We start from the raw sequence: 13370 nt of genomic DNA, 5'->3' as shown, positions 1-13370 counted from the left end.
GCAATATGATATAATGGATAGAAACTTATGTATATTAATCTCCTTAATGCTTTGTCATCTAAAAAGAATACTTTTCACAACACAAACACACACATAGTCTAACTGTAGAAATAATGTATGCTTAATGTAGAAAAGTTGGTAAACACCAAAAAATATAAAGGAAAAGAAAAAGCCATGATTTTACTACCTGATTTAAGTATTATCATAGTCAGACTTTTTTCCATGCCAAAGTGCACTCACCAATTCAATAAATATATATTGTGTTTCTGTTCTGTCCAAGGCAGTATGCTAGGAACTGCGGATACCTCTATAAAGATGAAATTGTTTTTACCATTTGGGAACTTATTTTTTTAATGGGATAAGAGAGAATGAAATTTTAAAAAATTTTAAAATTTATTATAAGTAATATACAAGGAAGTCATGGAGGCACATTTGAAAAAGCAATATCTTGTCTTTTAATGAATGGAATTAATAATCAGAAGGGGCCTCTTTGCCTACTTTCCCTAGTAATGGAGGCCTGTTCATGTCCATGGTGAATGTATCCCACTTTATAAACTTTCTTACTCTGTAAGCCTACCTTTCTCATCCTCAAAAAACTGTTTCCTGCTTCCTTAAAAATGATAATAATAATCAGAAAGGTTTCAGATGGGTGACGAAGACAGCACAGCATGGAGTTTTGGACTATAGATTGCATTATGGTTTGCATTAAAATCTTCCCATGTCAGTATTCTTCTGAAGTGTAGGGTTCATTATTTCATTATATGAATCTACCATATGCAATTTACTTAACTAATCTCTTATTTTTTGATATTTTTGGTACAGAATTAACAAATAATGATGTACATTTGTTTCTAAACATACAGCCTTAACAATGAGTGAGATATTTTTCTTTAGAATAAATTTAAATTAATAGTAATGAACACGTGAAGGCAAAAGATATGCATATTTTTAAAGATTGTTTTAAAAATATATTGTCAATGGCACTCCAGAAAGGACATACCAGTTTATACTCCCACCTATCGGGTATGAGAGAACCCATTTCCTATACTCTCATTAACCTAGATGTTATTCCTTTTAATCCTGGACAAATTGATGGGCAAAGAGGGAAAAAGTATGCCTCTGTGTTTGTTTGCATTTCTTTGATTTCCAGCGAGATTCAACATTATGAAAATATTTTTAATTAAGCAATGACATATGAGCTGGTTAGTTTTTCATCCTCTGAAATATACTAAACCAATGAAGAGAAGACAAAATGAAGGAAGGGATTCTGATTTCTATTTTTACTTTGCTATTTTTGGCTTGATGTAGAAATATAGACTTTTTATGAGAGCAAGGCACATGGTTACATAAAAATGGGAATTTTAGTAGTTGGAAAAGATTTCAGGAAGATTTATAAATTGAAAAACTTTTACTATAAAGACCATGCTTTTCAGTAATTACAGAATGTCTTGATTGTCACCTAAATTTCATGGCACCTATAGATTTTAATAAAGAGAATACTTCCAGGAAGACTAGCTAAAAATAAAGATGGTATTTACTCATTCCAAATGTTGCTCATACTGTATCTATAAATGATTTCTTCAACTGATAATGCTTTTTTCCTCTTTGTTTTTTCCTAAGGAAAAACTGGTCTACTTCCTGGATTGTTCTTTCTAGTAGAAAAATTGAATTTTACAGAGAACCCAAACAACAGGCTCTGTCCAATACGGTAAATAATTCTCTATTTCTACTGTTAATCATCTTTTCAGAAATATCGTTGTACTAAAAGTTTGGTTTTGTCAGAAATCACACTAAAACTTCCAAGCTACCAACATCTGAAATCAGATGGAGAAAATGACTCAATAAACTTTTAATCAGATGAAGGGAAATAGAACTTAGTGTCTATTTTATTAAGTGGTGCATTTGGAGAATAATCACAAAATGAGATGAATGGTGAGCAGCTATATAGTAATGTGAAGGTAACACTTCAAATTAAGGTGCCATTTATAAATATGTTATTCTTATTTATGAAATGATCACTAAATGTAGCTACTTGCTCAAATAATGTATTATAAAGAATGTTATAAAATGCATTAGTAATAAATGCTTAACGGATGATACCAAGGGAAGCTGTTTTAAAGAATAAGACATAAATTGTATTAAACCATGTATGTGCATCTTTAACACATGAATTTAAGTTGTTATCTAGCATGCTATAAAGTACTTCAGACATTAATAAATAATAATAAATTATTCATAAATGGCACCTTAATGTAGGGTGTTACCAATGAGGAAACACTCTACGTTAACAAAGTGATTTTTTTCCTTAGTCTAACTGTGACATTCACTATATAAAGCTAACCTTTCTCCACATTTCTGTGATTCCATCTAATGGAGCAAATATAATTTCTGTATCCTGTAGTTATTACAAAGTGAAATTAGTAGGGTTTCTTCATTATACCTGGAGGATGGCCTCATACATGCCTGCAGAGATTTCACAGTGATAGCTAGCAAGTGGAGGCAATTTGTTGGGGCCAATTCAAGCTCACAACCTTGCTACCCGAGCCAAGAGACACTGTAAGATGTAGAAGACAGTGGACAGGGAACATAACTGACAGCCTCCTGTTTAGGAAGGACTTCATAGCCCACTGGCCTGATGGACAAGGAGAGGGGTCGCCTGGCAGGAGTAAACCACAATAAACTAATTTATATTTGGCAGGTAATAAAACGATGGTAAATTCTTTGCTCTCCAGCCACTGTTGTGTTTGCTATGTAATCCTCTTTAAATAGGAAATAGAAAATCATTTGCTAGAAGATTTTTTTTTTTAAGAAGATTTTAGCAAGAACAAAAGGTAGCTTTTGGCTTGCTTCTGATAATTGCAATAGCCCTTATCCCCAGGTGGTGTGCTGATTTTGGAGTCTCAGTGTGGGCCAATCTGTAAACTAATTATGAATAAATTAAAAATATATCTCGGTTCTTTGTATTTTTAATTCAAACTGCCTGAGAAAATTGTTTTAGTATTTTGTTTTGTTTTTATTTTTGGCTACAGGAAGGTTGACATAATCTTTTTAAGAAAAATAAAGTACCCCTAAGGGCCAGGCACAAAACAACTCCCATCCACTTGCAGGTCCTTTGTCTTCCCTTTGAATAAGTTCTAAAGGGGAAGTCAGGAAGGAAGGAAAGTGGCTGGCCTTGCTGAGTTAGGCTGCTGAGAAGATGATCTTCATCCTGCTGAGTGAAAAGAATTCCACTGGGAGGAGAGTTTATGTGAATGTGTGGGATAATGGGAGAGATTAGATTCCATAGTAAAGCATTGGTTTATTTTTATTTTATTATTTTAATCTCTTCCTAACAGGAGATATAATTACCAGCTGTTTAATTTTATACAGGTGAAAGAAAACTCCCTTTTAGATTGGAGGCAAACCCTGCAAGTTAGCTTACTAATTGCATCCCTCTAGTTCAACCTTCAGAATTATTGTAAATTGACAATAGACTTGACTTATAGAGGAAATTGGTTAACGTTTTTTTGGCAGTCCGTATTTATTACTTTTGGCCCTGTTTTCAATGCTTTGTACAGTTTCTCCAAAGCATTCATTGTCTTCAAAGTGAATTCAGGGCAGGAACTAACTGTTTTGTGGTAACGAGGAAGAGAATTACAGATTCGATTCATGTTTGTACTGCTGGAATTGTCTTGCTAGTCAACTTCTTGGATTCGTTTCTAACCAAGTATTAAAGGCCTAGTGGGATAGCCCACATTACCAGTTCTAGTCTCAGAGAAATGATAATGATGACTGCCAGGCCTTGATTAAAGATGCTGTGGTTTTATTTTGGATGGGATTTATGCCCAAGTTTCTGAATTTCTCTTGCAACCCTTTATGCATGTCCTGGTGTTGTTAATTGTGCTTCTGGGAAAGTCTGTCCTTTCCTCCAAGGGATTGATAGAAGTTGCCTGAGTGAGTTAGGAAGGTGATTTAAAAGAGTAAATGGCATTTTAATCTTTATACAAATGATCTTTGAATGTTAATGCTGTGGTGAAACAAAGCAGCAAAGTAGCTAGAGCAGAGTTTTGAAGTTGGACCTCAGGGATGTAATTCTAGTAGCTGACAAAGTTGCTCACTTCTTTGAACTTAAGACTCCTCACCTGTAAGATGAGAATGGTGACATTTGACAACAGAAAAAATAAGAGATGAAATTAATTAATAAAAATAAAAATACATAATGACTATAAAATAATTATGCTCTATTAATCATAATGTGGAAACAGCCTAAATGCCCACCAACCCAGGAATGGATTAACAAGCTGTGGTATATGTATACCAAGGAATACTATTCAGCCATTTAAAATAAAATGGAGACTTTATAGTCTTTGTATTAACCTGGATGGAAGTGGAACACATTATTCTTAGTAAAGCATCACAGAATGGAGAAGCATGAATTCTATGTACTCAATTTTGATATGAGGACAATTAATGACAATTAAGGACACGGTAGGGGTGGGGGAAGGGGAGAGCAGAGTGAGAAAGAAGGAGGTAGGGGTGGGGAAAGGAAGAGGAGAGAGAGGGAAGAAGGGAGGGGGTGGGGCCTTGGTGCATTCCACACCTTTTAGGGGCAAGACAGGATTGTAAGAGGGACTTTGCCTAACAAATGCAATCAGTGTAACCTGGTTTCTTATACCCTCAATGAATCCCCAATAATAAAATAATAATAATAATAATAAATGAATAAATAAATAAATATGTTGGCTGGGCTGGTGGCTCACACCTGTAATCCCAGCACTCTGGAAGCCTGAGCTCAGGAGTTCCAAACCAGCCTGAACCAGAGAGAGCTAATCTTTAAAAATAGCTAGGTGTTGTGGCAGGCATCTGTAGTCTTAGCTACTTGAGAGGCTGAGGCAAGAGAATCTCTTGAGCCCAAGAGTTTGAGGTTGCTTTGAGCTATGACGCCACAGCACTCTACTGAGGGTGACAAAGTGAAACTCTGTCTCAAAAAAAAAATACGTAAGTAAATATATTCTATGGTACATGATATAGTATAATTAGAACATATTATTACCCTATATTAATTTTGCATTTGAACTGATTCAGATATTTATACAAGAGACATATTTAATTATGGAGACTACATAACACACAGCCTCCAGAAATGAAAATGTATATACGTAAGCAGCATAAAATGTCATATGCGAGCACTAATACGGAAAATGAAGCCATCTATCCATCTGGGGCCCTAGATATAACTTCCTGCATGTCTATATGAAGTTTCCCAGAGCCCTTATTTTCTTCCCTTGACTCTTACCCTTACTGTTTTCACATTTAATATAGCATATTACAAAATGATCCCACATTCCATGTTTGGCTCCCTTCTTTCTGAATGAAGTTCTTTTAGTTCATATCTGTCTTATTCTCTTAGAGCTTCTACAACAGAATACCAGCAACCAACTGGTTGTTTTAAATAGCAGACATTTATTTCTCATAGTACAGGCACCTAGCAAATCAGGTGTCTGATGAGGGACTGCTTCCTGGTTTCCATTTAGCCATCTTCTCACTGTATCCTCACTCTACAGTAGAAAGTGAGAGAGAAAACTTTTACATCTGTTAATATTAGGTCACTAGTTTGATTCTTGAGGTCTTTATTTTTATGACCTAAGTATCTCCTAATGGGCTTACTTTTCAATGTTATCAAATTGGGGTTTAGAATTTCAACATATGAATTTTAGGGGAACACAAACATTCACTCTACAATACCCAAGTCACATTTTTATCCAAAGCAGCTTTCCCCTGAAATAACCACAGAATCACTTCACTGGTATGTGTAGATTAGAGAATTATAGGCTCTTATTCCTCAGTGGTCTATTAAAAGAGCTAGCAGACCGACCTCTTCTGGTTTTGTTTTTTTAGTAAGGACACTACATAGTAACCTGCCACCTGCTATCATCACCATTTTATAACAGAAAGGACATTATAAAATACTCAATCCAAAATCTAGGAAGGATAAAAATCTCAGAATAAACACATCTCTTTCAAGACATGAAATTATACATCTATATACATAGTTTTATTTTGTCCACTTTATCTCAAATTAGGACAAACTTTATTCAGAGTTTGACTAGCCCTCCAGTGAGGAGGACTGCCAGTGTCCCTAGATATAGTTTTCCTGGATTATGAAGGAAAGGATAGTTTTCACATTCTCATAGATTTTCTTTTGTACATATACACATATACATATTCTGATCCATAACTTACTAAATTTTTTAAACAAATATTATAAAATGATGTAGAAATAATTTTTAGTAAAATGTATAAAATTCCTATGTAAATATAAACAGTTAATACTCAGTTACCTACATCAGCACCACCCACAACAAGATATAAACCCTCTCAACCTTCTAGAAGCCCCATTTCTGTCATTGTCCCTTTGCCATCGTCACCACCTCTTCTTTTTCTCTGGAGTTAGGAAGATTATTTGCATTTTATTCCTTATTTTATTGTTTTTTTTAATATTTCTCCACCTATATCTATATCCCTTAAAATATTAATATAGTCTGTTTTTTAATTTATATAGATATAATTATAGTATTTATTTCTTCTTTTGCCATGTATGTCTTGCTTTTTCTGCCCTTTAATACTCCATCATTCCATGTTTTTCTCTGCTAGTTTGGGAGGGACATACTTTTTTCTCTTCTGTTAGTAGTTAGCCTAGGATTACAACACTGGTTCATATCAAAGACTAAAGTGAGTCAAATCCTTTACTTTCTTCCAAGATATTACTTCAGAATATTTTTAATTCATTTATCTCATTCCTAATGTATTGCTGCCTAGCATTTTAATTTAACACCACTAGACATTATTCTCTTTTATACAGTAAAGGTAGGTTTATATTTGCTCAATGTTTACAGCATTCTTTGTTATTTATTTCTTCCTGAATCTTCATCTTGCATTTTAGAATTATTTTTCCTTCTGCTTGAAGTGTATTCTAAGAAATTCTTATATTTAGAGTCTTATGTTAGAAATGTATCTTAGTGTCTGCTTATTTGAAAAAAATCTCTATTTTTCCCTCATTTGGGAAATATATATTTTCTCTGTGTATAGAATTTTGAGTTGGCAGTCACTTCTTTCAGCTCATCAAAAAATATCATTCTACTGTTATCTGTCATCCATTATTGCAATCAAGAAGTCATCTGTTAACATAACTGCTATTCTCTCATTGCTCATAATATTTTTCTCATTATCTTTATTTTTCCACAGTTTTAGGATGATGCCTAGAGACATCAATATCTTTTTACTTTTTTCTGCCTAGATTGTTATGCTTTCTGAAATTGTTTATTGATGTCATTAATATATTTTAGAAAATTTTCAAGCATTGTTTTTTCAAATGTATCCCCTTTTACATTCTCTTATTTCCTTCTAAGCTTCAAATTAAACCTACATTAAATGTTTCTTCAAATTTTTTATACCCTTCCTTGTCATATCTTTTTTCTTTTTTCTTTTTTTTTTTTTTTCAGGTTTCTGGTGAATTTAATACATATGTCAAAAAAAATCAAAGGCAGGGGAAGGGTAAATAAAATTATAGTGAGGTCGGGGAGGATGGCCATGGAGACACACAAAGAGGGGTGATAAATGGCAGAGTGGGGAGCTGGAACAAATGGATTGCTTGGGTGTCACATCAATCCAATCCATAGTCCTCTTCTGGGAAATTTTTGTCTTTTTGAGCTGCATTGCAAGTAATTTATCTTTATTTATCTTCCAGGTCTTTATATCAGTCTCTTTTTGTGATATGCAATATGGATTTGATTTTAATTCTTGCAATGTTTACTTTTAGACATTTGTTTCTTTGTTTGAACTTAGTATGTGATTGTTAATTGTTTCCTGCAAGCATTTTGAAGACTTTATTTTGTTAAAACTTGGAGACATAGTTGTTTTATAATTGATGTCTTGTGATACTAACATCTGAAGTCTGTTTCAGTTGATTTTTGCTGGTTCTTACTAATGAGGCTTTGTTTCTTGTATGTCTGGTTATCTTTGACTGTGTGCTGATCATTTTTATTCAACTATTTTCATAGGAATTTCCCTGAGAAAGTATCCTTCTACAGAGTATTTTGCATTTTTTCTTAAGAAGCCTAGGACATTACCAGTAACTGATTACTTCAATCTAAGTTAATAGAATAAAATTTGCAGGTTATACCTACATAATAAGAAGGCTAGAGCTGTGCTACAACTTCTCAGGGACCATGTTGTTTTTCACTTCTATCCTTCTTTTTTTTTTTTTCTTTCTTCCTAAACACTGTACTTCTACCAAGAAAGTCTTCTTTATATTCTTTGTATTCACTTGGGATTGGAGAAAGAGAAAAGCTTAATGTTTGGTGTCCATTTTTTTTTAATGAAATCTCAGGCAGAACCTTGTTCCCTTATTCTGTTAGGTTGATTGATGAAAGATAAAATGTGTAATATAAACAAATGACTATAGGAAAATGCACTTACGTTGCTTTGATGTTTGGTTTCTCTCATTGCATTCAGATTCCCATCCCCCACAAATATTTCCCCTAGCAGTTCCAACTATCTTTATATACTTTCAATTCTTTTAAGACAATTTTAAAAAGAAATATTTTATCCAGCATTTTTTTTTATTGTTTCCAGTGGGAGAGTTGATCCAGAAACATAGCTTCTCATTACAATGTACCTCACTTTAATGTAAGTATACATTTGGTTAATCAAGTTTGTGCTATTTATATAAGCCTTGGTGGGAAAAGACTTCATAAGAATATGTATTGAAATCCTACAATGAACAGCTTGCTCGTTAGGGCTACATATAAGGCATAGAGATATAGTCAAGATATAGTCTTTGCCTTATAAAATCTCTGCCAAAAAATAGGGTGAGATGAAATAAGAAACATAGTAGAGTTTTTCTTTCTTTCTTTTTTTTTTTTTTTTTAGTGAGTGCTCACATGTGAAAGATTTGAACTGGGACTTAGAGGATGGTTATAATTTCAATACATAAACATTTGTGGGCAAGGAATACAGGGCAAATTAAAAACATGAACAATGGCATAAGATGAAGAACCAGCAGAGTCTGTCCACTAAAAAAGAGAAAAGAATCCAGTAGAAACTCTGTAAGATGACCACCAAGGGACTATAACAAGCTGGTCAACATATTAAGGTGGTCAATATAAGGGACTAGACCTACCGAACTGATACGTATATATGTTGCATGCCTAGTCTATGAAAATTAGGTCAACTTGAGGTGGTCAGTGTAGGGACTTGGTCAACTATGGAGTTTCCACTTATTTTGTGTCATTGGAAGACAGGATAAGTGAAAAGGATTGAGAAGAGTGCTGTAGATTGTGATTTGCTACCTGGGACAATTCTGTGATAAGGTATGTCAGTATTCTCCAGATAACTTCTTCTTAGAATAATCTATCATGACTATTCTTTTAATAAACATGTATTGAACAGCTGTACAAGCCAGTGTTATGAGTCTTAAAAGAGATGGATCAAAGCAAGAGAGGAAACTGGTTAATTTCAGATCATAAAAGCTTCATCTCATTTAGTATAGGAGCAAAAACTTTTTTTTTTTTTGTAGAGACAGAGTCTTACTTTATCACCCTTGGTAGAGTGCTGTGGCGTCACACAGCTCACAGCAACCTCCAACTCCTGGGCTTAAGCAATTCTCCTGCCTCAGCCTCCCGAGTAGCTGGGATTACAGGCGCCCGCCACAACGCCCGGCTAAGGAGCAAAAACTTTTGCCTGAAAAACACCTAGATTATTATTTGTTTCATCTGGTAGTAGAGAAACACTAGAGGAACAGGAGTTGTCAGTTTAATTTATCTTCTCAGTCCTTGTATAATACATCTTGTATCTTTCAGATACACTTACCTATTTTAGTATCAGTGAAGCATTTCAATTGGCCCCAACACTTCTGATTCAACTTACCTTCTCAGTATTTTATATACTTCATGATTTTAGAACTTCTGCTTGATACGCAAGGGAGGCAACTGTAATGTGCATGGTATATGGAAAAGTTGTGTTCCTGGTTTAACAAAATCTATTGATGAAATGCCTCATGGAGAAGAAGCTCTGTAATTTATAGCATCCATTCATTTATTTATTCTAACAACAATTAACTCCTACCAGGTGTGATATAATGCTTTTTCCCCCTAGAGGCAATAAAGATTCCAGATGAATGACAAAGGATTCCTGTTCTCAAAATGCTTATAATATGGTAAAGGAGACAGAATTTTATATATATGTGTATAATTATATATGTATGTATATGTGTGTGTCTATATGTTATATACATATGTATGTATATGTTATATACCTATGTATATGTATATGTGTATATATATGTAGGTATTTTTTTATAATAAGCCATGACAAAAGTGATACAAAATTTCAGACAATATTTCATAAAACCATAGATTTAGCTATAGGTAGTCCTAATAATGGTTAGTCTATGTATCTTTCCATTTGTTCAAATATTATATCAAATATTACTGACATCTTCTATGTTTAAGTTACTATGCCAGATGTTCTGAAAGATACAAAAATGAATCAGAATGAAGCCCTATCCTTGACAGTCTAGAAACAAATAGAAAGTATGCTCATAAACTGAATAATTCTAGTGAAAAAATGAACATTGTAGTTGTTGTAAAATGGCATGAACAGAGGCATGCGTTAGTTTTATGGTAACTGAGATGGGAGTGATTGCTTCCATCTGGAAAGGTTTTTAATTATATTCATAGAGAGAATGACATTTTAGGATGACTAGGATTTTGATGCAGTGATAGGAGAAAAAAGCTTTATGTAAAAATAAGTATTAGTAAACAGGGAAAATTATGTCCTTAATTTATGTTTACTTTACAGATATGTACCAATCTCTCGCCTTCCCCTCATTGCACTGTGTGCTAGTTACTGCTCTTGAAAACATTTTAGTAGAGCTTCTCTGATGTCTGGAGTGAATATTCCCCAGTATAGACTACTTTGTTTATCTTTTGCTAGATGCCTGGGAACAGTGTCAGTGAGCGATAGCTTCAAAACAAAGTTGAGCAACAGCACTGTAGAACAGTAAGTAGTCTAATTTTGCTAGAAAGTTTGTGTGGGACTGGTTTATGAAGAACCTTGATTGAGAGAAGAGATGATTGAATTCTCTAAGAAATATAGAGCTTGTTGTAGCTAATATGAAATCTCATGTTAGGAGTGACTCAGTTTTCAGGGACATGTTTGGGAAATTAAGGTGTATTTTTTTCTATTTTTAATAAGAAACACATATAGAACTTGTTACATTATCTGAGAGGCATGTTCTAAAATTTTATGCAGATTGACAAAAGCAATAAGGCCTGAGCTCTTATTGATAAAGAAAAGGGCAAAATGGCTAAGTTTATCATAATTTTGGTTTAATGCATTTAGTAAATCACAAAGTATCTTTTCACTGACAAAATATTTTTATTGTCTTATATGTCTTTGACCTTCATGGTCATTTCTAAAAAAGTTCTAGGCCATAGAGAATAAGCAGGGCAATTCATGCAAGGAGAATTGAAAATATCCGGTCCCAAGAACACAGGTATGTCACCTGTAAAGCAAACCTGGAAGCAGTTTTCTGTGACTCCAGAATATTTTTTCAGGGTTACACCCCACTATTACAGAATAAATCCATCTTGTAAAGTCTTTGCAGTTTGAGAATTTTTTCTTGTATCCACTGCCACCATCCATGGGACGAACTCAGTCTCATTGTTAGGTGGATGAGATCCACTGTTTCCACTATGTTCAATATTGCTCAGAAAACTTAGTATCACTTTTGACATACACTCAAAAGCATTAAACATGTTTTCTCTAAAATTATGTGGTTATAAAGTCAGTATATTAAAAAATTGTTTTTCATTTTACATTGCATTAATATGTACTTTTTACCAAAGGAAACAGCTGGCAAAGTTTCTTCTTTTTAAATTGCATATGTATGGAGTATAATGGGATGCTTTGATAAATGTATATATTGAGGAATAATTAAATCAAAGTAATTAACATAGCCACCATTAACTTACCATTTTTTTGTGATGAGAACATTTAAAAATCTATTCTCTTAGCAAGTTTCAAGTATATGATATACTATTTTTAAGTATAGTTAGCACACTGTGTGATAGATCTCCAGAACTTAATTCCTCTTATTTAATTGAAATTTTGTACACTTTGATCAAAATTTTCTCACACCCTTCCATCCCCAGATGCTAGAAACCACAATTTCACTCTCTACTCCTTCTATGAATTTGACTTTTTATGCTTCAGACTATACTATAAATCTATAGTGATCAAAACAGCATGGTACTGGCACAAAAAATAGAGAGGTAGATGTATGGAAAAGAATTGAGAACCAAAAGATGAACCCAGACACTTATTGTCATTTGATCTTTGATAAGCCTATCAAAAATATAATTTGGGGGAAAGATTTCCTATTTAACAAATGGTGCTGGGTAAATTGGATGGCGACTTGTAGAACACTGAAACTGGACCCACACCTTTCACCTCTAACAAAAACTGACTCTCACTGGATAAAAGACTTAAACTTAGGACATGAAACTATAAAGATTCTCGGAGTGAGTGCAGGGGAAACACTTCAAGAAATTGGCCTGGGAGAATACTTTATGAAGAAAACCCCTGGGGCAACTGAAGCAACACCAAAAAATACACCACTGGGATCTGATCAAACTAAAAAAGCTTCTGTACTGCCAAGAACATGGTAACTAAAGCAAACAGACAGCCCTCAGAATGGGAAAAGATATTTTCAGGTTACGTTTCTGACAAAGATTTAATAACCAGAATCCCCAGAGAATTCAAACTTATTAATAAGAAAAGAACAAATGATCCCATTTCACTGTGGACAAGAGACTTAAATAGAAGCTTCTCTGAAGAAGACAGGCACATGGTCTACAGACACATGAAAAAATGCTACTCATCTTTAATCATCAGAGAAAAGCAAATCAAAACAACTTTGAGACATCATCTAAGTCCAGTAAGAGTAGCCCACATAACAAAATCCCAAAATTACAGATATTGGTGTGGATTTGGAGAAAAGGGAATACTTCTTCACTGCTGGTGGAATGAAACCTAATACGTTCCTTTCAGAAGAAGTTTGGAGAACACTCAAGGATCTAAAAGTAGACCTGCCATTTGATCCCGCAATTCCTCTATTAGGATATATTCCTCTATATATCCAAAAGACCAAAAATCACTTTGCAACAAAGATATTTGCACCAAATTATTCATTACAGCTCAATTCATAATTGCCAAGTCATGGAAGAGGCCCAAGTACCCATTAACCCATGAATGGATTAATAAATTGTGGTATATGTATACCATGGAATACTATGCAGCCTTAAAAAAGGATGGAGACTTTACCTCTT

The 13370-nt window shown here is 33.9% G+C and overlaps 1 protein-coding gene across 1 annotated transcript in view; it reads left to right on the top strand.

Moving 5' to 3' along the window:
* Positions 1-13370, top strand: part of LOC128584411 (rho GTPase-activating protein 15-like) — a 48023-nt gene that overhangs the window by 18804 nt on the left and 15849 nt on the right. Inside the window, exon 3 of the mRNA XM_053589383.1 lies at positions 1621-1708. Coding sequence (XP_053445358.1) covers positions 1621-1708 — 88 coding nt within the window. The remainder of the gene's footprint in view (positions 1-1620; positions 1709-13370) is intronic.

This window comes from Nycticebus coucang, chromosome 4 (genome assembly GCF_027406575.1).
Source record: "Nycticebus coucang isolate mNycCou1 chromosome 4, mNycCou1.pri, whole genome shotgun sequence".
Lineage (NCBI taxonomy): Eukaryota > Metazoa > Chordata > Mammalia > Primates > Lorisidae > Nycticebus > Nycticebus coucang.
This window is presented reverse-complemented; position numbering and strand designations above follow the sequence as displayed.